General features: G+C 43.6%; 1 protein-coding gene across 1 annotated transcript in view; it reads left to right on the forward strand.

Moving 5' to 3' along the window:
* Nucleotides 1–25,598, forward strand: part of MED13L (mediator complex subunit 13L) — a 293,183-nt gene that overhangs the window by 243,023 nt on the left and 24,562 nt on the right. The window contains exons 11-20 of the mRNA XM_077766051.1: nt 3,530–4,258; nt 5,032–5,257; nt 6,255–6,360; nt 6,672–6,796; nt 9,847–9,946; nt 15,280–15,500; nt 15,803–16,008; nt 19,445–20,382; nt 24,259–24,438; nt 25,004–25,227. Coding sequence (XP_077622177.1) covers nt 3,530–4,258; nt 5,032–5,257; nt 6,255–6,360; nt 6,672–6,796; nt 9,847–9,946; nt 15,280–15,500; nt 15,803–16,008; nt 19,445–20,382; nt 24,259–24,438; nt 25,004–25,227 — 3,055 coding nt within the window. The remainder of the gene's footprint in view (nt 1–3,529; nt 4,259–5,031; nt 5,258–6,254; nt 6,361–6,671; nt 6,797–9,846; nt 9,947–15,279; nt 15,501–15,802; nt 16,009–19,444; nt 20,383–24,258; nt 24,439–25,003; nt 25,228–25,598) is intronic.

Raw genomic sequence — 25,598 nt, forward strand, 5'->3', positions numbered from 1 at the left:
TTCCTCCTCCAGTGGAGAAGAACAAGATAAGTCTTTTCTTCTGTGCAGATGATGCAGCTTCATTGTCAGGACTCCAAAAGAGCTTTAGTAGATCGGCCCCGTGATCAAATTGTTCCTGCCAGTTTCTTCACAGCAGCTACCTCAAAACTAAAGGCATCAGTTTGACAAGACAGACTCTTCTCCTTTAAATGAGTTTATTTAATTATTCTTAATTTGAAAGTAGAGCTCAGTATTAAATAAGTTGGCTAGAATTCATAGAATTTGGATTAAATAGGCCTTTCATAGATAAGTTGTTTTGTTGTTGGTGCTGGTGTGTTTTGATGCTTGAGGAAGGTCCTTGGTAACAACACCTGCCAAAAGCTAAAATTGTTGTTCATTCATTTAGATATGTGAATAGAACCCTAAGTTGATTTCTGGAGAAATTTTTTCCTCTCATGGGTATTATTTTGACTTCTTACTCCTTGTGGTAGTAAAGAGTTTTCTTGTCCTGGGCATGCATGAGGGTTCTTAGGGTTCGTTCTTTCTTTCTTTCTTCTTCTTCTTCTTCTTCTTCTTCTTTTTTTTAATGTTTTATTTATTTTGAGAGAGAAAGAATGAGAGCCTGCAAGTNCCATGACCTGAGCCAAAATCCAGAGCTGGATGCTTAACTGACGGAGGCACCTGGCGCCCCAGGGTTCTTAGATTTCTTACGTGTGTGTCAGCCTTACCCCTAGCTCAGCTGACTGGTGAGCATGTGATGGTGATTATTCACTTAATGAGCAACTCAGCGTAGCTTTGCTTCCAAGGTGTCTATTTTCATCTGCTCAGCACTTGGGAAAAGTTCAGTGGAGATAATGTATATTAAGAAAAGGCCATTCATTTCCCTAGTTTAGATAGAGGTTCTTCATGTGGCATAAATAAGTTGGTTTCTGAGTAGGGAGGCAGTCAAATGACCCCTGAAAATATATGCAAACTGTGTGTATCTGTATACACACTTAAACAGCAGTTTTGACACCTTCTTCCTGTCCTCCCTGCCCCTTATGTTGATCCTCTTTATGAAGCTCTGCCTTTCCTAGTCAGCTTTTTTCTTTTTGAGAAACATTATAAGTATCAGCCTAATAAACCTCACTATTGATTTTTCAAAGATGATGTTTTTGAAGAAGTTGCTTGTTCAGTAAGCATCTGAGCATGTGAGAACCTCTCTCTGGTCTCAGGGTAGGTATGATACATCAGCTGAATACCTGTTTTACTTCTGTTTCTAGGCCATTGTAAATTGTGTGACAAAAAGTGTTTTCCTATTAACATTGATTTCTCAACAGCTTACAGCCAAGTTATATGGGCTACCTTTAGAAAGTACCTAGGATAAAAATGTTAGTGTATTTAACTTTGCTTGTGCCCTCATCTTATTTTTGCTTCTCTTTTCCTTATCTAGATTTTTTCACCTTTTTACTGATTTCTGACATTTTTATTTGCTACCTAAAATTCTTTTTACCTCAAATTCTATTTACCGTAAATAAATAACACGTTTTCTTTTGTCCGCTGGAGTCATTCCCCTGTTTCCTCTCCAGATTCTTGTACCTTCAGGTCTGTTTTGTAGTTCTGCATTTGATTTTGTTGAGTACCAGATATTTATCTCTAGATGTGACTTCCCATATATACTCTAGTCTTGTATGTAGGGGGGTACCTTTGAGAAATACCCTTGATTTTGACATGTCTCTTTTCTCACAGGTCAGGTACATTTTTTTTTAAAATCACCGTTGTCCCTTCTCAGCCTAGAGACGGTATCATTTATGTATTTTTCTTCCATCTTATAGATGATTTTTATCCTTGTATTTCACAATGACTTCCTTTGAAATGTCTGTGATAGTAATTCTATTTTCCTCATGCTTTTAGTCACTGTGTGTGTTTCTACACTATTTGGCCCTGCGTCTGGTTCTAACCACCACTTGACCAGCCATATAGTTAGCTTTCTGAGCTGGTCTCCTGCTGCCTGCCTCCCTCACTGGAGCCTCCTACCTGTTCAGAGACTTGCAGTGATAGTCTGTTACTTAATAATGTATCCTTAATTGTAACCATTGCACAATGTAGCTGAGTCATTATTAAATATGATTAAAAAAATGACTTTATATGAGATTATCTAGTTTGCAAAAAGTCCTTACTTTGAAGAGGCTATCATAAAATACCTATCAAAGGATTGGTGTAGTTAAATGCTCTGAGAAAATCCAAATGAAAAAGTTTTATGTAAAAGACTTTCAGAACTTAGGTTTTAAAATACACAGCTCAGAAGATTTGATTGAGAGATTTTCAGAGGAGACCTTCACCTCTTACTGTGGTACGGTATCCTACAGATTTAGAGCACAATTTTTACCGTATCAACAATAGCCTTATGCTTAAACAACCTTCTTCAAAGTCAGAATTTGGGGTTTTCTTAGAGTAGCAAAGACTTTAGCAAGAGTCTTTCCGGATTATCTACTGCAAGATTACCAAACCCATTATGGAATGGTCCACTCCTCACACTATTTAATGGCCTTATGGGGCAGGGTGGCCATCCTACTGTCCCACTAAACCATCCCATTATGCCGCACAAATCCGTTTTACTGCCCTCTAGGGCATCATTCAGTGCAGCACAGCAGTAATTTAATGCCACCCTCGTGGCCTCAGAGAGTTACTGCTACACCAGCAGGAGAGCTTACACTTTTCCCTGGGTTGATTTATATATTGGGAGGAACTGGCTGACCTGCTATATAACTTTGTTGCACAGATTAAACCTTGGCATCATCTAGTGGGCCCTTACTGAGCAATATCTTGCACCTGTGCTTACCAAGAAGTGTGTTAGGATGTGAGCAGACCTGCTACCCTGCTTATTAGTACAGATGCATTTGTGTACACGCGTGGTTTTTATATCCACTCACTGTCTTTTTACTTCCGTCTAAGTTTGTCAGTCTGTAAGATCCAAAGTTGTCTTTCCTTCCTTCTTTTTTCCAGTAATAGTGACATACAAGGTTTCTAGTCTGTTTATTCTATTAAATATTCCTAGAATCGACCCTGGGTTTCACACTTTGGGGGAAAATCGCATGATTATTTTGTTCCCAATTTACAAGACTACAAGCTGTTATAAACGATTCTATATTGGAGTTAATAGAGTGTTGTAAGACAGAAATTGAAAGCTTTTTTCTCTCTCCTGGCAAATGATCTCATTACTCTTGGTTTTAAAATGCACTGTGAACACATTATCTGGAGCCTTTACCAAATTTGAAAGATTTCGGAGTTTTTCAAATCAGTCTTTTGGTAGGAGCTAGTAACATTAAGTCCATCCCTTACCTGCTTAACTTTATGGAATTGATTCACTACTTTCTGTCAGAGTGTGTTGAGTTTTTGTCATCATAAGAATAATGAACCTAAAGTCCTTTTCAATGTATTAGTGTGTCCAGTGTGTGCTTAGAAGGTACAGCCTTGTCTTGTCCTGACGGTGGGGGGATGTCACACTGCTAGAACGGTGCCATTATTCTCGGGTGTGTGTTTCTTAACCTTGTTTTGATTCTCATTTCAGGCATAAACTTTTAAAACGTTGTGCAGTAGGACCCAGTCGGCCTCCCGCAATATCTCAGCCAGGGTTCAGTGCCGGGCCGTCTTCGTCTTCATCTCTACCACCTCCTGCTTCTAAGCACAAAACAACAGAGAGGCCAGAAAAGGGAGACAAGTTGCAGAAGAGACCCTTGATACCATTTCACCATAGGCCCTCTGTGGCCGACGAGTTCTGTATGGAGCAGGATCCGCCAGGACAGAAGCTAGGGTTGGCAGGGATCGACTCCTCCTTAGAGGTGTCTAGCAGCAGGAAGTATGATAAACAAATGGCCGTGCCTTCCAGAAATACAAGCAAGCAAATGAATCTGAATCCTATGGATTCACCTCATTCCCCTATTTCCCCTCTGCCGCCAACACTCAGCCCTCAGCCACGAGGTCAGGAAACGGAGAGTTTAGACCCGCCATCTGTCCCTGTGAACCCAGCTCTCTATGGGAATGGGCTAGAACTACAGCAGTTGTCGACTCTGGATGACAGAACTGTCGTCGTAGGCCAAAGACTGCCTCTGATGGCAGAGGTCAGCGAGACAGCCTTATACTGTGGGATCAGGCCCTCGCATCCGGAGTCGTCGGACAAGTGGTGGAGCAGTTACCGTCTCCCGCCCATTGACGATGCTGAGTTCCGGCCTCCAGAGCTCCAGGGCGAGAGATGTGATGCCAAAATGGAGGTAAACTCAGAGAGCTCCGCATTGCAAAGGTAAGGAGACTCTGTGTCCCACCCACCCGATCGCCTGCCACTAGAGGCATAGGGTCCCGAGAATCAGGGCTTCCCTCCTCACATCTCCACGCTAACCCTCCAGAGACAAAATGAAGTGTTTGAAAGTCAAGAGCTTTGTCCTTCGAGAGGTTGCACACATGTGTTGTTATTTACACATGTTGGCATGTGAAGTCTTCATTGTGGCATTTAGTACATTTGTACTTGTTTATTTCTGGCCTGCGGTTTGCTAGGCAGAGAACGTAGCTTGGTGAGACTTTCCACGCTGTGGTCAGTGCGGTCTTTATGTCGACACCTGTGAGGAGGGCTTCAGGCGCACCCGAGTGTGTGTCTTGCGTCTCCTATAATACCACGTACTATTGGGCTGCCAGTCTGCCCCGTTGTTCTTCACAGTCACACAGGCCATCTCAGCTACTCTTCACCACCCTCGTCTTCCTTACGGCCTCATTTCATAGCTGAGAAAAGTGAGGGTCATGTGATTAGTCCCTGACATAGATTGAACTTGAACCCAGACAGTCTGTTCTTAGGGCCTATCTGTGCTCTTAACCAAAGTCCGTGGAATCAGAGACAAAAACATTATTCTTCCCAAAGACCTACTAAGTTTTATTTGTGAACGTACTCTCTAAAAGAACTTCTTGTAAGAGAATAATTTTTTAAGTTTTGCAAATGCTTTAAATCCTACATGCTGCTCTTTTTTTAAAACATCCATCTTTATACTTTACCTTGCTTAAATCGTCCTTTATTTTCCCTTTTAGACTCTTAGCACAACCTAACAAACGGTTTAAAATCTGGCAAGAAAAGCAGCCCCAGGTGCAGCCACTCCACTTCCTTGACCCATTGCCTCTGTCTCAGCAACCTGGAGACAGTTTGGGAGAAGTCAACGATCCCTACACCTTTGAGGATGGAGACATAAAGTACATCTTTACAGCAAACAAGAAATGCAAACAAGGGGCAGAGAAAGATTCCCTGAAAAAGAATAAGGTACCATTCAACATGGAGGGTGTCCCGCATGGTGTGGGTTTTGATCTTCGTCAGTACAACATGTGTGGGAAAACTTCTGAGGCAGAATGTTTGAGATAGTCTTGCCTGATTGCTCTGTCCCCATATTCATGCTCTTGGTACTACTGTATTGAACAGCGTATTGCTCCTTTTTATGTCATGGCTCACCTTTGTTTAAGAGTCCGCTGAGCATAAATGAAGCCTCTTATTTTCCAGGCTGTAGCTTGTACAGTGCATGCTTCCTCTCATACGCTAATTCTGGTTGGCCTATGCTCCCTTCTTTTTAATTATTATTCCAAAACAGCCAAAATGTAAAGAAAAATATGCTGATGACAGTATCTATTGTTTATGGAGCGCCTGGTTTGTTTACCATACCAAGCGCTTTATATATGCGTCTGAATTAATAGCAGCGGTACCTCCTAGCTTCTGTCGGTATTACTTTTACTGGTTTCGTTGTCATAACAATGAGTACTGGGGGTGTGTGCTGTCTTTAGCCTTAAATTTTAAAACATTCCAAAATTTAAAACATTACTGGGCCATTTAAAGAGGTCTTCTTGAGAACAGAGGAAATAAGACAAGAAGCCAGTACAGTTCAGGAGACTGCTTCAGACACTCCTTGACAGAGACCTGCCTGGGTCCAGAAAGCTCGAACCCCAATTCAGCATCTAAAATGTTATAAGACAGCATTTAACACCACGGCAGGACTGTAGTCAGATGCCACCAGTACCGATGAGGCATAAAACCCAGATGGACTCAGAATACTCCACAGCATTGGAGGGCAAGTGTGGGAGTTTGGGGTTCTATTTAAATTCAGGGAAAAGGACCGATCTTTTATTTCCCTTGGTTGCATAGACCATGGTTTATCATACTTGTGCTCATAACAAGTTCCATTCTCCCCTCTAATTCTTTGTGTTCTCCCTCATATTCCACACTTTGGGTTGGTGTTCATGTGTTTTGTTTGGCTGAATTTATTATACAGTCAGAGGATGGATTTGGTACCAAGGATGTCACTACACCAGGTCATTCCACGCCGGTGCCTGATGGGAAAAATGCCATGTCTATTTTCAGTTCTGCCACTAAAACAGGTGTGTACAACGATTATTTGCCTCACTTGGATTGTTGCTAAAGTAAAATGCAAGGGAGATGCTTCTCCATTTAGAATTCTGTTTTTACTGTAATACCAATAATTTGATCTCTCTCATCTTTGATTTTTCATAGTTTGTTTTTCAGTTATTTTCAAAACTGATAAACATATTTGGAAATTACGGTCTCTAAATTTAACTGAAAACCTAGGGAAGAACTTCACAGGCAGGTCTTGCTCACTGAGATCCATGCCCTCTGCTCACTCCTCTCTTGATGAAGTTGTTCACTCTGCGTCTCCGCCCCCTCCCCGCAGACGCCCGGCAGGAGAGCGCTGCTGGTAGAGCCGGCTCCGGCAGCCTCACGCAGGTCACCGACCTGGCACCTTCCCTGCACGACTTAGACAACATCTTTGATAATTCCGACGACGACGAACTTGGGGTGAGTCTGCCATGGCTCCACAAACAGACTTCCCGAACTGGGCGGACTCATGTCACTGTTGGAGTTTCTCCTTACTGTTTGGTCCACTGAATTCTGGGGGCCCTGTTTCAGGTTCAGACTCCTCTTCAGAAATGTCTGTCTACCTTGAAAGGATTCTCAGAGTTGCTCGTGCAGTCTCTACCACGCCTTGGGTTTTGTTGGTTGATGCCTTTCTTTTTGTGTTAGTGTTTTTCCTGTTGTACACATTAAAATCCTTCACACTTAGTATATGTGCTGCCGAAGCAAGCACAAAATCTTTCACATTTCGTTTAAAAACATTTTTTAAAGACTGAATTTTTTTTAAAGATTTATTTATTTTGAGAGAAACGGAATGTGAGCAGGAGAGGGGGAGAGAGAGAGAGAGAGAATCCCCAGCAGGCTCTGTGCTGTCAGCACAGAACCTGATGTGGGGCTCAAACTCACAAACCATGAGATCATGACCTGAGTCGAAACCAAGAGTCAGTGCTTAGCTGCCTGAGCCGCCCAGCTGCCCCTTTCACATTTAGTTTTTAAATCCTTCTAAATATCATGAGACTAGTAGGCATGTATTATGTAGACCCTGAGTCAGGACATTTGTGTCCTCACCCTCCTAACCACCTCTGTACTTTGGAGCAAATAGAAGTACCTGTTATTTTGGGGGGACCTAGAAATGAGTAAGATAGGACCTGTCTTCAAAAAAGTAAGTTCATTAGTTTATATCATTTACGTACTTACCTTCCTTCTCTTCTGCCCATTTCTCACATATTTGTTAATCACTTGATGATTGGTTCCTTTGTGACGTGTACTCAAGGTTACAAATGTTAAATTTCCACCCTTATACTGAGATACTCACAGACCTCAGGAGAAATAGCTTATACATAAATGTAAAATATACTTCAAAAATATGGGTGCATGCACTTCTTACTGTGAGTGCATAATTGACTTGGTTTAAAGATGCTGGATGTTCAAGTACGAAGTGACAAACAGTGTGTCAATTAAAGCTTAAACTTTAAGTAGGAATCAGAATTCTGAAGCCTGTTCTCACTTTAAAATGTATCTGATTAACAGATAATATACACCATTAGTAATGTAAGTCCTTAGAAGATGATGAGATCATAATGGTCTCCAAGAATGGATTTGACTCGAGATGCAGAAAGACAGGGCTAGTGAGAGGCAGGGGAGAGACATTAGTTTGAGCTTGGAATGAGCCTTGGTTAAGCAACAAGAATGAACTAGCCGGGGGTTGGGATTATGAACAGACCACTGGTCTGCTCTCTGACTAGTAGGTTAAGAAGGTTTTTTACCATGCTTATGGCTTTGGACTTTGAACCCTGCCTGTCATATGTTCCTCTGTGAAGGCTGCTGAATGTGGACCTGAGAGCTGGCTTCCATCAGTGCCTCACACAGAAAGCAGGGGTACTGTTTGGTAACTTTCATGGGATTAAAACACAAGGACCTAAATTCAGGCAGCAGCTGCATGAAGGAAAAGGACATGACAAGAGAAAAACTTTCCGAGATATCTGGGTAGCTCAGTCAGTTAAGCATCTGACTTCAGCTCAGGTCATGATCTCATGGTCTGTGGGCTTGAGCCCCACGTCAGGCTGTGTGCCGATAGCCCAGCCTGGAGCCTCCTTCAGATTCTGTGTCTCCCTCTCTCTTTGCCCCTCCCCTACTTACACTGTGTCTCTCTGTCAAAAATAAATAAACATTAAAAAAGAAAAACTTTTGTACAAGAAATGACACATTTCGTTATGGTAGATCCAGGCATCGGAGAGCCTTTTGGAGCTTGACTATGTCTGTAAAGCCAGGCATTATCTGGAATTGATTTTGATGATCCTTAGGGTTTGGTTAGATGCTTCGGTGGTGATAATGGGGAGGAAACATGAAAAGAAAAAGAATCAAAAAGAAGTAGAAAGGGAGAAGTAAGAAAAGGGAAAACGCAAGCATTACGGAGTAGCCGGGGACTGCTCGCCGCCTCCATCCCTAGTGATTACTGCGTGTGGCGAGAGCCACTGTACTCTCTCTCTGGATGAATCTTGTATTACTGTTGGACTAAGTGAAGATAGGTTTACTTTTCTTTTTTTTTTAATATATTTTTAGGAACGTTAATGTGTAATGGAGTGTTGGACATCTTTAATCTAATTTTCATTTCTCTGAAATGATTGTTTACTCTGATTTCTAGCCTGGCATTTAATCAAGAGAACCATTTACCTTAGAATTGTTTTTGCTAATTCATCTTACTGATAACTGGCATTGTGTGGCTGTTGTCCACGTTCCATCTCAGATATCTTTGAATTTAATTTTACGTTTCAACTCTATGTCATTGAATAAGTGTACGTAAATAAAAGGCCTTCTGTTTGTGAGAATCTTTTTTTTTTTTGCTTTGTTTTATTTATCTTGCCACCAGTTCATTTGAGTTGTTAAAGATAATCTCGCCTGTTAAAAAACTGAATTTATTTTGAATAACAAATCAAAGAAAAGCCCTCTGCATATTTCATTAATTTTAAATGATATGGTTATTTTTTGTGAAGAATAGTAACTGTGGAAATACAAGCAGAAAATGTGTGTGGGCGGGGGGTGAAAAATGAAAGAGTGATACTTTGGGAGGGCTTGAGGTCGCTTCTTTTAACCGCCTGCTTGCAAACAGAAGGAAAACCAGACGGATAGCTAATGACTACTTGGAGGCACCACCCTAATTTAATTATTGTGTCCCTGAAACCACTTCTCTAATCACCTGGGAGGAAGATTTGCTTAAGGTCTGCACGTTCTGTCTTGCTGGTGCATCTCCTCTTTCCAGATCTGTGCAGGGAAGACTTAGTCACTCTGGTTTGCATTCTTGGTAAGCTTGTAGCTGCCTCCTTTGCCTCACTGTCTGCTGGTACTTCTGCAAGTTCACTTGGTAAATCCTATGTAAGGAAGTGTCTTTCCTCTATTCCAGAATATCAGTAGGCCCATGTCAAGAAATAGTTGACTGCTGCTCGCTCTATATACATATGTGTTGCCTTGTTTTAATACTAATAATCGTTCCTTAGGCTGTATCACCTGCGCTGCGCTCATCAAAAATGCCTGCAGTTGGGGCAGAAGACCGACCCCTTGGGAAGGATGGAAGAGCGGCAGTTCCTTACCCACCAAGTAAGAAAAGGAAGTTGAGCTTTGCCTGTACTATTTACAACTTACACAAAGTGTTCTCATACTCAGTGGTGCCTTACCTGAGGTGCCCCTCTCCCGGCCTTTTTTTCTTTTAACAGAATATTAACTATAAGTGAAACCTTGTATAAGCTAGGATTCCTTAAATGGTAGGCAGCTAAGACATCATCTTAGTTTGAATTCCTTTTGCTTTTGTTTTCAAATTAAGAATTAACTTTTGTGGTTTAAAATATGGGAAACTGTGGTTTAGGTTTGTTTCTCTAATAGTAGGATAAATGCTACACAGTGAGTTTTAGAGTGTTTTCCACTGTAAGAGTATGTGTAAGATGTTTCCATTTTCATGAATTTAATTCACACAAGAATGATGAACATTTGTTTTCTGCGGCCCTTCTCCTAATTCATACTGAGCTTTTTGTATTTCCTTTTGAGATCAGCTACTTTATTAATATGTTTGATGACAAGAAGAGGAACCTCTTCTCCACCCCGCCCCCCGGCCATTATTCTTCACCCCAGGAAACTACATTATTCTACAAGAGAAAAGAAAGTCAGGGTAGCTTATGTGGATACTCTGAAGCAGAAACGTAATTCCATTGCAAATCATTCTTTAATACCTTCTCATTAACTTCAGCTGGTAATGAGAACAAATTGAGGGGAAAAACCACTATGTCATAGGGATGAGTCAAAAAGTTTTATGGACCTATAAATGTGTGCTGATTTACTCAAATGTAGAAGTGTGAAGTATACAGAGATTGGATTTTGACAGCTTTAGGAGATCCATAGCTTTTTAAAATATGCAAAGCTTTCTCAAGTATGACATGTATGAAAATGAATAATGGTAGCCAGCCAGTTGCTGTAGTTTTTTTAATTAAACATTTTTCTTTTTTTATTACTCTGCACTGCAGAATTTTGCAAACATGGAATTCACAGATTAAAAGAAACAATGTTAAAATAGATCCATATGAAATAGGTCAGATGGATGAATTCTTTCCCTTGTTTTGAACCAGTTAATCCTCTGCCCCTTTTGATTTGACAGAACTGATAATGTAGTGATGTTAAATGTTAAAATGTCTGATAACTTGTCCAAGATTATTGGGCTCTCAATATTGCATTCACAAACCCTTCTGCTAGTTAGTGTCACTGCCCAGGAAAGTATACGGTGTACTTTCTTCTCTCTCTCGTTTTCATACAGAAAATAATTGTTTCAAAAAGAAGCTACTCAGAATTTTATAATAAAGTACAAGTTATAAAATGAATTAATCTGAAATACAGCAAAAATACTGGCACTAGAAAAATACATCTATATGAGAGTAAGTAGGATCTTTTGAAGTGCACAAAGTATGCATGTGGCAGCGTGTGGAAATGGGATATACACAGTGTCTCCTCCCAAGACGTGACCGTGAAATAGCATGACAAGAAGTCCTCATCCCTGGAGTAACTTTATTGTACGTGGAGTGGAAAGACAGACGTACTATAAAATTTAGCATCTAAAGCAGCACCATCCAGTCTCATAGAAATACAGTGTGGAATGAGAGCCACATAAGCAATTTTAAATTTTCTAATAGTTGAATTAAAGAAAGCAAAAAGAACCATGCAAAATTAATATAAATAATATATTTACTTAATGTAACCAAAATAGTGTCATTTTTACATGTAATCAGTATTAATAATATTGAGGCATTTTACATTCTTTTTTGTACTAACTCTGGAACCTGGTGTACGTTTACACACGCAGCGGGTCTCTGGTTGGACCGCGCCTGGTTTGAGTGCTCTGGAGCCGCGGGCGGCAATGGGTGCGGGCTTGGCCAGAATAGGCCCACAGCTCTTCATCTGTGTATGTCATGATTTACTAAGGAAGAAAGCACGCAGTAATAACTGGGGTCAGCGTGGCGGCAGGCCTGTGTGAAGGCGGTACTGTGTTACAGCAGCCCCGTCTCCAGTCCATTCTGGCAGCTGTTCCCGCTCTTGCTTTAGCGTTTTTAGGAGGAAAATCCAAGAGGCAGGCCCTGGAGGGGCGTCTCTCTCTTGGAGGACAGCGTGTTTCTCTGGTTTCGGTCTCCTCCCTATCTTACCCACGTTGAGTGCAGTTTGTTTTTTCACCTTAAAACTTGTTTATGGTCATATCGAAATTCCTTGTAACTTAACAGCATTTTTATCTTTTTCCAGTCAAACAAAAATTGGAAGTGTGGACTAATCATTACTCACTTCATCACTTACTGAATGTTTCCGTGTTTTGTGGCAAATTGTTGACTTCTGTGCATACATTATGTTATTTAACGTATAGCAAAAAAATATGAAGGCAGATATTATTGCCATTTCACAGATAAGGAACTTGAAGCTAGAGAGCCTGTGAGTCTTCCTTAAAAATATCTGACAACAGGGCTTCCTGGCTGGCTCGGTCAGTGGAGTGTGTGTGACTCTTGATTGTGAGTTCAGAGCCCCATGTTGGGTGTAGAGATTACTTAAAATTAAATCTTAAAAAGTATATTTGATAATAAGAATGGTGAAGGCCACTGTCTAAAGTGACTCTCTGGCAAGTGGAATCTCATTTCCATACTTTTGTGTGTGTGTTCTTTTTACCTTTGTTAAGAAATGTCAAGTTCCTGAGTTTTTGAAAATTGACATATACAGCTTTGTTAGGTAGCATCAAAGAATTTGAGTGTCCCCAAGTGAGAAATGCCTTTATTTCATTTCCTAGAGAACATTTAGACACTAATTTAATAAAATAAATTTTGGTAAAATTTTATGCCGTTGCCAGAATACTTGTAAGTGAAGAAGAGGCTTTAAGTTCATTGTCATTTCAACACAAAGAGAATTTGTACAGTTTATTTTCCAAATATTTGCTGATTAAGATCTGTAATAGGGGCTTAAAGCTTTTATGAAGCCGACTTAAGAGTTTAAAATGTTATACATAAACATTAATTTTATATTAAATTGACTAGTCGCTGCTCTTTGACTTGGGAAAATGTGTAGGGACTAAAAGATAAAGGTGATGGATGTATTTCAAGTGTAACCTAACTCTGTGTTAAAAGTCTTCAGTCTTGTTTCAAGGAAGACTGTTGATCTGGTTGCTGCTACATTTGAAGACCTATTTTTCCTTCTCACACTCCAGTGGTTCTCAGGGATCTTCTGGCTTGGCTTGTATCCTTAGACCTCTGAGTTGTCCCATTCCTTAAGGGTAAAATACTGTCCTAGCAAGAAGGTGCCTTGAAGATCTACTTGGGTGGGGGCAAGTGTTAGTTTTTTTCTTTTCTCCCTTTCTTTCTTTTTTTTTTTTTCTTTTTCTTTCTTGACAGCAGCAGGTATCATTTTGTACAAATGAAATCTTATACAGAAACCTATTATAGGACATAGAAGTGGAAATAAATAAAGAGAGTGAAAGTTGGGATCTGAAGGAAGAGATCTGCTGGCCGCCTCCTTCCCTTGTTTTATATAGATCAGCACCTAAAGCCTTATTCAGGACTGTATCATTGCTTAACTAGAAAGCATGGTGAAGAGCATCTGGTGCGGAAGGTCTCACCTTTTTCCTGCCTCCATATGGCAGAAGCTTCCCCCTGTCCTCCGGAAGCAGAGGGAGGCAGGCAAGCCTGGTGAGACTCCCACGTCTAGTCCAGCCGTGTAGATGGAGGTTCTGAGGCCTGCGGGAGGAAGTGACCTGACCTGACTGTGGCAGTGCTGCGCTGTGAGCACCGGGACTGTGGAAGCGCTTCTGGGCCTGCCACCCTCTGCCCCGCCTCAGCCTCCAGGCTGGGCCAGAGCACCATGCGGTGTTCTACAAGTCTTGTCTCAGTCCATGCAGTGGTTGCCATTTGCCTCTTTAAATATTGTAGGCACTTGGGGCACCGGGGCGGCTTAGCTGGTTAAGCGTCTTACTCTTGGTTTCGGCTCAGGTTATGATCTCACAGTTCCTGAGTTCAAGCCCCACATCGGGCTCTGCGCTGACAGCATGGAGCCTGCTTGAGATTCTCTCTCTTTTTCTCTCTGCCCCTCCCCTGCTTGTGCCCTCTCTCTCTCAATAAATAAACACCAAAAAAAATTTTTTTAAGCCCTGTAAATGTTGATGTTGCTAGAAAGAGCAGTCTGGTGGGAAATTAGGACATCAGGTAGCATTCCAAAACAGTGATTTAAATTCAAGGCTCCAAATTTGTAAATAAATTTGCTGTACAGGACACCCCCTAGTGGCCAAATCTCACAACCACAACTGGCATCGCATTACAGATGCTTCTGCTTTCAAGGGTCAGTCAGTGCCTTAAGGAGCCCCTGTTCATGATGGTGGCTAACCTCAGGTATATGAAAATGCTTTCTTTCTTTTTTTTTTTTTAAATGTTTTATTTATTTCTGAGAGAGAGGGAGAGATACAGAATCTGAAGCAGTCTCCAGGGTCTGAGCTAGCTGATAGCACAGAGCCTGACACGGGGCTTGAACCCACGAACCATGTGATTATGACCTGAGCCAAAGTCGGATACTTAACCGACTGAGCAACCCAGGCGCCCCTGAAAATGCTTTCTAAAAAAAGGATTGAGAGTCACTGTTCTAAGTATTTCTTAAAAGATAATTTTTTTTTTAAACCAGTTGATTTTTAATAAAAGTTTTGGGTCTAGGTAGGATTATTAAACCTAACTGTGAAGTTTCATCTTAATGTCAATAGGGAAAGAGAGTGTGGAACCATTTCCCCCAAAGAGAGGGAGTGTGGTGGAGTTTTCAAACTAGCTAAGTAATTTTGCTACATCTAAACTGCCCTTCCAGCTCTATGTTTTTATTTTCTGTAGTACAAGTGCCTGATGAGTTTTCCATGTAAAATTTGCTATGTGACATTTTTAATGTAATTCTGAAATATGGCATACATATTTGTAAGCAGAGATAGAACTTTTAATAAAGTCATTCCATCTCATTTCTTCCAGCTTCTACTTATTTCATCTCCTTACACTTTTCAGGCAATCATTTGTTAGGAGAAAAATGTATGCTATGTAGACTTTGTCCACCTAATTAATGTGGAGTCAAATCATAAAGCATCAGGGGTGTAGTGGTAAAGTTCCAGAAAAGGGTAGTTTTCTGGTGATGGCCTTCTTCCTGGAAGCTTCCATTATTAGTATTCTGTTGTGTAACTGATACAGCCATTCAGTTAGCATTATTTCTGATGCTTGTAGGCTGCCTGCCTGTGAACTGGGATGTTTTAGAAGTCCTACCTGTTAAAATAAATACTATTGTTTTTTCCCTTCTTTTTCTCTCTCTTTCTTTACCCCTCCCACCCTCCCTCCCTCCCTTCCTTCCTTCCTTCCTTCCCCTCTTTCCCTCCCTCCCTTCTGTCCTGCCTTCCTTAGCAGTTGCAGACTTGCAAAGGATGTTCCCCACCCCTCCTTCTTTGGAACAGCACCCTGCGTTTTCTCCTGTGATGAATTATAAAGATGGCATCAGCTCAGAGACAGTGACGGCATTAGGCATGACAGAGAGCCCTATGGTCAGTATGGTGTCAGCACAGCTCACTGAATTCAAGATGGAAGTAGAAGATGGACTAGGAAGTCCCAAGCCAGAGGAAGTAAAGGTAATGGCCGATATATTAATTTTACCAAGGCAGGGCAGTTTTCTGGCAGATTCATACACATCTTCAAGGCAGTGTTATGTCCACGTCATAGATACCGGAGTCTCTAAGAGTCCTCTGAGACGGGTCGTGAGGTACTTTGCTGTGTACGCTAGTTAGAGTGTCTTGAGTAATTTAAAATTTGGGCATTAGCATGTTCTGCCGATGAAACGAGAGAAATACGAATTCTAATGATCATCGTTACTGTTGTGCTGTGTCCTGAGTTGTTCACCGACACGATCACTGGCCCTCTCTTGTTGTCACAGGACTTTTCATACGTGCACAAAGTTCCAACTTTTCAACCTTTTGTGGGCTCCTCCATGTTCGCTCCGCTGAAGATGCTGCCGAGCCAGTGCCTGCTGCCTCTGAAGGTCCCTGACGCCTGTCTGTTCCGGCCTTCGTGGGCGGCACCTCCTAAAATCGAACAGCTGCCTGTGCCGCCTGCAGCCATTTTCAGTCGAGACGGCTACAAGTACGTGCCGGGTCCGCGGTGGCTCCTGGACACGTTCATGGGGCTTTGAGCTTAACTGAGTACTACTACAGTGCTGACATTCCGTAGCATCTAAAACTTTCTTTCCGTGGCCCATTCGTGGTCTTGTGCATATTGTTGAGTATCGAAAATGTGCACGTCTTCTGAATGAAATTTTATGTATGCAGATAAATTATCTGTATAGAGACCCATGGTGTTTGATCTCATTCCATATCAAGTCACTGTCTACCACAGAATCAGACACTAGATTGGAGCTTAAAATATATTATTTATTTAAAAACTATAGCATTTGAAAATATTACCAGTTTTGGGATAGTAGTGGTGAGTACTTGGTTTATGAGTTGATGATTCCAAATGTGTTCACTTGAGGTGCTTTAAAATGAAGTGGTGACATGGAGACTTTCTCTGCTGACTCCACGTCATATAAGAAAGCAGCACCAGGGGCGTCATGATGAGAGGAAGGAAGAGGAGGGTAGCTTGGGCACATTTCACTCTGTCTAAAAACAGTACTTAATAGCAACAGTGTAGAATATGTTTCCCCTATGATTGATAATTTCTTTTGAAGTACATGGTATAAAATAGAAGGCCACAAACTCGAATTTCTGTCAGGACCAGGTAAGCAATGCATGGATGGCACGGATCGGGTAAAGCAAACGACTTGGCAGCGCTGACGGCCAGCGTCCTCCAGCGGGACTGTAGGAGCGCGCAGCGTCCGTGACGGGCCTGCTGGGAGAAGGCCTTGATGAAGGGGCTGCGTGCCGTGTGCTTACAGCGCAAAGTCCGGCAGTGTTTGTCTGCTCTCCTTCCCACGAATGTGGGCGGTTAATTCAGAGTTACGTTTTAAGACAAATTCCAGGTCGAGTCTGTGGGCTGTATCTGTGCCGTCAGATGAAAGCATCTTGATGAAACCAGCTTTGGTGTCATAAACGGGCTTTATGCTCAGTGTGTGAAGTCAGCATCGGAATGAAAAACCGACGCAAGTGTAGGATGAAAGGACCCAGACCTGGGGAGTCTGACACTGTGCTGTGACCCTGTCCTGCGCTGACACGGAACTCCATTCCTGCCTTTTTTTGTTTAGTCCTGTCCGTGACCTTAAATGACCATCTTACCTGAGTCTTCCCTTCTTTAAAATGGTGTAATCCTGCCCTTCCTCCCACACAAGAGGTGTGAAAGTCTCCAGCAGCTAACGATTGTGGAAGTATTGCGGCAATAACAACTCACCCGAGGTGTGAAAGAGCGGGCTGGCGGGCACCCTGCTGCCGACCCCTGGCGCGTTCCCTGCTGCCCTGCTCCTGCACTGGAGCTTATTGAAGTAGAGCCCGTGCGCCCATGCACCTTGCCACGCCCCTCTCAGCAGTGCGGCTGCTCCATGGACCCCTTTGACAGATGAATGTCTTATACACAGAGGCTCCTCAAAAACAGGAAATGCAACCTGTTGCTGCATGATAGCTTAAACAGTAAATAATCAGGTGACTGCTGAGTCTGCTCGGTCTGTCACTTGCCATCCCAGGGACCCTTGGTATTCTCAGCTGGCCCTGTTATGAACTCTGATGATGGAAGTGTTCTGTGTCTGGACCTTCCAACATGGCCTCCCCTGCCCCGGTGCTGTAGCTTGAACCTCTTGAAATGTGGCTAGTTAAGACCAAGACTGAATTTTTAGTTTTATCTAAGTTGATTTAAATTTAGCACATAGGACTAGCAGCAGCCTCATTGGCCGGCACAGTTCTAGAGTGTGTGACCTACCTCCTCCTGCTGGGGCCTGCCTCACCCTGGCTGCCGCTCCGCCACGCTCAGCACAGCAGCGCTCCCGTGCTTCACCCCTGACTTCCTGGCTGCGAGCTGACTTTTCTTCCGCCTTTTTACTGTTGAACCCCCAGCCTCTAGCGTAGTGTTGGTCCTCAATTCATTTGTATCGAATGGTGAAAAATCAGGGTTCTATGCAAGCTAAACCATTCTTACTACCTAGGGAGCAGTTTCATTATTTGGGTTTTTCAGTCAGGAGACATAGTTCCTTTTCTCATCTGAGCTGCATAGTAATTCTAGAGTTTTTTCGGATAGAAAATATGAAAGGAGTCCAATTAGAGTGAAGATCTTTATTACACACTTATTATTTTGGTCTCTGAGATAGCAGTGATTGCTAATCAAGGTTTCTAGGTCTTTTTTAAATCTGTTCTCAGAGATACCACTGTGCCTCAGATTTACCATTTCTTTATAGTGCTTGATTTGGATTTTTTTAGGCTGGTAGTTTAGGTAGCTAATTAAAAATCACAAGAAAATTATTTGAAGAGTCATTGCTTTATGACATTCTTCTTTCAAATTGTACTTGAATGAATATGTAGTTTATTGGAAGAACATTAGTTTAAGCACAGTATTAATAGATTTCAAAAGAATAAGTATCAAATGAAATCTGTATTCTTTTGATACCTTCTAATAGGAAAGAAGGGTCTCATGTGCTGTTTTACATGTACAGCTAAGAGGGTCTGTCAGAAAACTTTTTTACATAATGAAACCGCAGAACGTCCCAGACAAGGTTTTATGCTCTATGTGGCTATTCCAGAAAGAAGTCGTTGCTTCTGGAAAAATAGATAACACAGTTCTGTCAGTCTCTGGGAACTAAAAGTAATTGTGCTATCAGTAATGCATAGCATATTGAAAAATTAAAAATGAACTAAACTTGTGTAGCACTCCACAGAAATCTGGTAGAAGTTTGGAAGCTGTCGTATAGCATGTGTACTTGTAACTTACCTAATTAGTCTTAAGACCTCCCAGCTACATATGTGGTATTTGTATTTATTGTAGTGTAGTCCTGGCCAGTGGCTTTCCTACAATTGGATTCCCTCATGGTCACTCATTATTATAAAAGCACAGGCCTAGATAGGACTGTATTTTCAACATAGAAGAATGATACGTTTTTGTGTGTGCCTCCTATAGGTAGATCCTGTATGATCATCACCTTAGAGAACAAGTACGATGGCAGACTTTCACTTTCAATAAATAACAAAAATGTAATTGCCAGTTAGATGGAAATTTTATCCTCTGGTCTTCTGGCTAATTTAGCATCTGAACTCACGTGTTCATGTTCCACTTAGTAGTTACAGTTTTTCAAAACTAATTGACCAAACTCAACACCATGTTTTCTTCTAAAAGTAGTGAAGTTGAAACTTTGAAAGATTAACATGAAGATTGTGTAGATGTGGAATAAGCAGAAGGAAGATACTATGGTGTATGATACTCTGTACCTTGCTGCTTGCTCTCCCATATGCTTCACTGACTTCTTTGAGTCCTTTTAGTTATTTTAAGAAACACTTGAGTACACCCAGGGGTATTCGCGGCCCAGCGGCGCGGACGGACGGGGCGACCGCGAGAGCCCTGGCGTGTGTGACATGCGTGCATTCTCACTCGGCCTTCTCTGTTGCAGCAACGTGCCTAGTGTCGGGAGCCTTGCAGACCCAGACTACCTGAATACCCCCCAGATGAACACGCCGGTGACGCTGAACAGCGCTGCCCCAGCCAGCAACAGCGGAGCGGGAGTTTTGCCATCTCCAGCAACCCCTCGCTTCTCTGTCCCCACACCACGGACCCCCAGGACCCCAAGAACTCCCAGAGGTGGGGGCACTGCCAGTGGTCAGGGGTCGGTTAAATATGACAGCACCGATCAGGGGTCACCTGCCTCTACCCCGTCCACCACGCGGCCCCTTAACTCTGTGGAGCCTGCCACCATGCAGCCCATTCCCGAAGCCCACAGTCTCTACGTCACCCTGATCCTCTCCGACTCCGTGATGAACATCTTTAAAGACAGAAACTTTGACAGCTGTTGCATCTGTGCCTGCAACATGAACATCAAAGGGGCGGATGTCGGGCTCTACATCCCCGACTCTTCCAACGAGGACCAGTATCGCTGTACCTGTGGGTTTAGTGCGATTATGAATCGCAAACTTGGTTACAATTCGGGGCTCTTCCTGGAAGATGAGTTGGATATCTTTGGGAAGAACTCTGATATTGGTCAGGCCGCAGAGAGGCGCTTGATGATGTGTCAGACTACCTTCCTCCCTCAGATGGAGGGGGCCAGAAAGTCCCAGGAGCCACCCGTGAGCCTTCTCCTCCTCCTCCAGAGTCAGCATACGCAACCTTTTGCTTCACTGAGTTTCTTGGACTACATTTCCTCCAACAGTCGCCAGACTCTTCCCTGTGTAAGCTGGAGTTACGACCGGGTGCAGGCTGATAATAACGATTATTGGACGGAATGCTTTAATGCCTTGGAGCAGGGCCGACAGTACGTGGATAATCCCACGGGTGGGAAGGTAGATGAAGCTCTGGTGAGAAGTGCCACCGTGCACTCCTGGCCTCACAGCAACGGTAGGTGTCCCGGAGCACATGTTTCCTCTGCAGGTTTTCTCTGTATGCTGGTGAATTACAGGCTTTCTCTGTCCTAGGACAGAAGTTTTAATTTCATTTCTTAAAAGGAACTACAGTGAGAGCTCTGTTGATCATTGTCCTAAATATGAGGACAGGAGAAATGCTTATACTGAGACGAGACACCTTTTGAGCAGAGGAATTATTTTTTGAAAACTTCCTCTCATGTTAATTCCTGTGGGCCATTGGTACTGGAAACCAGTGACTGCCAAGTGTCCGAGCTGTTGAGACTATACAGGCTAATAGTTTGCCCACCCTTTCGTGTAGAAATCCACCCATTCTTCTAGATCAGTTTTCCATGGTACTTCCTCAATGAAGCCTTCTGCCCATTTACAGAGCGCTTTTTCCTTCCTCTGGTTTTCCAGCGTTTTGTATCTTATAACAGTGATCACGGTTTACTTTGTGTTGTGGTTCCCGAGGCATGTCACTGGCTCTTCTATGATTGAAAGCTCCAGTTGACAAATAGCTGTGCTTATGAGCTCTAAGCACGCCAGGGAACTTGCCATTCCCATCCTTTATTTGTTCACTACACTGTGCTGCATCCTGGGAGATAAAGTGACTGAAAAAGACAAGGTACCTCTCTGAGGGACTTTCTGATCTATTCTAGAAGATGTACATTAATCAGATAATTACACAAATCAGCATACTATTAGAAACCATTATAAGCAATGAAAGTATGGGGTAGGGGAGCCTCCCTAGACTGGGGAGGGGTCAGGGCAGACCTCCTTGAAGAAGTAGATACATCAGAGATTTCAATACTGAGTACCGATTAACCTGGATAAAGAGGGTGGAGAGCAAGGAGCTGTGTCCCAGGCAGAAGGAGCAAGAATGAAGGCCCGGAGTTTATATAGAGAGAGAGCTTGGGGCTTTCACAGAGCTGAAGGAAGCCTGCAGCTGGCTAGATTTCCAAGAACGTTTTGAGACCTGCTGGGGCTGAGGTCTTTATCCCTAGAGCCCAAACAAGTCATTGATGGGTTTATGAAGAGGCATGGAGATCAGATTTGTGTAGTTCATAAACACAGACTCTCAGGGACAGCTGAGGGGCTCAGTCAGTTGAGCGGCCAACTTCGGCTCAGGTCATGGTCTCGCAGTTCACGAATTCGAGCCCTGTGCTGGGCTCTGTGCTGACAGCTCAGAGCCTGGAGCCTGCTTCACATTCTGTGTCTCCCTCTCTCTGTGCCCCTCCCCTGCTCGCTCACTTGCTCTCTCTGTCTCAAAAATAAATTTTAAAAAATTTCTAAAAACTGAAACAATACTCTCTGCAGTGCAGGCTGTGGATTTGGAAATGGCAGGAGCGGTGGAGAAAGTCTGGGTTTAGTGCAGTGGCTCATGTAAGAAGTAATAGCTTGGTCTCATGTCTTAGCAAAGGAGATGGAAGAGAAGTGGAAACACCCGGGAGACGCTAAGGAAGTGGTGGGACGGCACGACTTGGCAGTTGGGTTGGACTTGGGGCTCAGGGAGAACAAGACACCCGGGTTTGTGATGCATTTACCCAGGCGGATAGTGATGTCATTCAAAGATAGGGGTACTGGAGGAAGACCTGGTCTGGGGAGAAAGCCCCTGAGCTGAGTTGTGGTGATTTTAAAGGTCCCTTCTGAGAGAGCCAGGTAGAGATGTTAAGTAGACACTTGGGACTTTCACGGGCCTGCGGCTCAGGGGGAAGGGAGTGGTTGGCTTGTAGGTGGGAGCTCAAGTCAGAAGCACAGAGGAGGAGGGACGCTTACTGAGGAGGTGGGCAAAACTAGACCCACAAGAGGGCTTGGGACAGAGCTTTACTGAATCGCTCTATGTAACCGAGTTCAAGAAAGAGCGGGTGGTCAATAAGCATTAAAGCACTGCTGAGCTTTTAAGATGAGGTTTAAACCTGTCTTTTGGCCGTGGTGAGGGCTGCTCTGTAGAGAGGTGGGAACGGTCAGGCTGGATCGGTCGGTTATGTGGATGAAACACAGACCCTGTCCTGAGCAGCTCTCAGCCTTGTAGGGGAGAAGGTTGTATAATCTTTTCAAATACAGTTTGAAATCTGGAGTAAAACCATGGCTCGAGGATAGAGATCAGTGGAGTAGGGGCGATAGGCATTTTCTGAGTAGCCAAGCAAGGCAGTTCTTGTAGATGGAGACTCCCCAGGAAGTACTCAAGGGTGGCACTCATTTCTGTAACTGCTCAGGTTTGAGCTCAGTGCCTTATACTTAGCAGGCCTTTAATTAATGTCTGTGAGATGAATTTATGAATTAAAAAAAATACAGTCTTTCCCCTAAAGAAATGTGGGTGATTATCTTGGGTGGTTCCTTTTACTAGATAGTAGCCCTCAGACAGAAAAGCATTCTGTGGGTGGATCAGTACTGTCATCTTTGGCTATGAAAAATAGCAGATTTGATTGCAGGGGAGGTGTGGGCTCCAAAGTCAGAAGCTTACAAGTCCCAGACAGCTGATGCAAATGCACGGTGTGGGAGCCGGGTCTGCGAACAGCAGTGCCCTCAATTGTGTCTCACGGCACACTTGCCGTTCTGTGCACCCAGGAATAGCCCCTAAGAAGTATGTCTGCTTTTTAGTTTTCTCTAACCTGTGGTCTTCTCGCTCTGTCATTTTCCAGCTTTTGATAGAGCGTGGGTACGAGAAGTACTTTTTTCTTTACTATAAGAAAAAAAAAGCAGCACAGGCTCGAAGGTGAAGGCGATTACCACCGCTTCATTGTCAGGCAAGCAGCAGGGCCGAGCGAGCGGAGTGAGAGCGAGCAGAGCCGGGGGCAGGGGACGGCTGCACGCCCGCTCCGGCACGGCTGTGTGCGCAGGGAGGTGGCTCTGAGCCCACGCTCCCCGGGCCTCCCGGCTCTTCAGGAGGTGTTGGAAATTTAGGTCTGCCGCTTGTGTTTGATTTAGGGGATACACCTAGAAATGTCGTCAGCACTGTGTGTTTCAGATTTCGTTGGTAGGTGAATCTGAGATTTCCATCTGTGCCCCTCTCCTGATCAGCTAGAAAAGGACACAGAAGGAAAGGTGTTGGGTATGCGGCCGTGCGGGTTCATAGCTGGTCCCCTCAGACTTGATGAGCTCTTTCATCGGATCCTTCTGAGAATTTGATGAGTGTGACAGCCCTTCCTGCCTGGGAAAGAGTACACGCATATGTACGTGCAGGCACCGTTTTACGTGGAGTTTGAGAGGTTTCTCAGATTCCCCATTAAGAGCCCGTCCTCCTAGTAGGAGGAATGTTTGTTCTGAAGCCCTGAGTCCCACCCTCGTCTGGACGGACGGCCTCTCGTCCTGGCCTGGCCTTCGCCACGGCTCCCTGTGCCTCTGACCACGTGCAAGGCCGCCATTCTCTTGTGCACTCGGTGTTTTGTGAAAGTATTTTACCGTAGCAGCATTTTTAACAGTTTTTAAAAGCTTCTGTTTATGTTTTTCCCTGCACTTAACAATTCCAAGACATTGGCATTTGCAAATAAAAGTAGGACAATAATTAAGAACCTTTTGTAGAGTTTCTTATGTGACCTTGGAAACAGGATCGTATGATTTGAAAGAGCAGGCCTGTCCATCTTTTTACTTCAAAGCAGTTCTGAGTTAACCTCTTTAATGTAGAGTAATGTATTTCTCCTTTTATTATTTCCAGTAATAAATATAAATTACTTTATAATAATAAAGTACCCTTGCTGTTGCCTGGTAAGTCAAGCACTTGAGAATCCACTAAAAATAGTAAAAATAGAATCTGCCAGCAGTGGCGTCTCTGTCGTGGGCTGTGGCTCAGGTCCAGAATTACCGCAGGAAAGAGGACAGTGCCAGTCCCGCTTTATGATTTCTGTTCCTCTCCGCGTGCTCTCTCTCGCAGTGCTGGACATCAGCATGCTCTCCTCCCAGGACGTGGTGCGTGTGCTGCTGTCTCTGCAGCCCTTCCTCCAGGACGCCATCCAGAAGAAGCGCACAGGCAGGACCTGGGAGAACATCCAGCACGTGCAGGGACCGCTCACCTGGCAGCAGTTCCACAAGATGGCAGGCCGGGGCACCTACGGTAGAGTGTCTTCCTGCTTACATTCCTCCAGAGGCCGTGTCCGCTCCTGCCAGGCCCCGCCTCGCTGACAAAACAGCGTCTTCTTTTACACGGCTGTTAAGCTTGGTAATCTCGTTTCTTTCCTAAAGTCAGCTTGGAGTTAAGTTTTCTAAGCACCCTTGGCTGAATCAAGGGCAATGAGGAAAGTAATCCGTAAAGAGCATATTCCTTAGATCGTCCCCATCTTCCTGATCCTCATTGTACTTTCATCTGGGTGAACTTCCGAGCGAGTCCTATCCGCTTCTTCATAGTCGGGATTATCATGCTTAAAGCAAGTGATGTAGTGCTGCTTGGGGAACTAAACTCGCTCTAGTCTGCCCTCCGATCCCCCTGAACCCTTATAAGCATGTTCTGACTCTTCTGAATCAGGTCCTTTGTCAGGGGCCATGTAATTAGAGGATTTGAAGAATACTTGTGAGCGTTATCCAGTGAACCTGCAAGGAAACTTCTGATGCCAGCAAGGACCTTCTGTGTTGTCCCAGTTGCGGAAAACTTCAGCACCTTCTAAACTACACTGTCGTTACAGGTTCAGAGGAGTCCCCTGAGCCGTTGCCCATCCCCACTCTGCTGGTAGGCTATGACAAGGACTTCCTCACCATCTCGCCGTTCTCCTTACCATTTTGGGAGAGGCTGCTGTTGGACCCGTATGGGGGCCACCGTGATGTTGCCTATATTGTGGTGTGTCCAGAAAACGAGGCCTTGCTCGAAGGAGCCAAAACTTTTTTCAGGGACTTGAGCGCTGTATATGAGGTGAGAATGACCTGAAAATCACTGTTGTGACATGAGTCCTCACATTGTTTCTAGCTCCCACTGAATTTTAAAGAACAAGTATCTTCAAAGTAGGTCTCAAAGAAAATTTGCAGATAGTTGGAGGATGGAGGCAAGAATTAAATTGGCAAGTTTTCCTGGAAGTAAATTGCTTTTCTCTTGTTAGGTTCAGAAGACTTTGCTCTACCAGCCTTACCATGCAACTTACAATTCTGTCAGCTGTTTTTTCCTCATTTGTGTGCTTGAGTTTAAAAGTGTTGCTTACCAGGGTGTGTTCTGGCTGTTCGGAAGATGGCTTTAAAAAAAGAAAGCACATCTTTTGGGGGGGGGGGGGGGGGGAGGGGGACCCCGGC

This window comes from Crocuta crocuta, unplaced genomic scaffold (assembly GCF_008692635.1).
Source record: "Crocuta crocuta isolate KB4526 unplaced genomic scaffold, BGI_CrCroc_1.0 scaffold339, whole genome shotgun sequence".
Taxonomy (NCBI): Eukaryota; Metazoa; Chordata; class Mammalia; order Carnivora; family Hyaenidae; genus Crocuta; species Crocuta crocuta.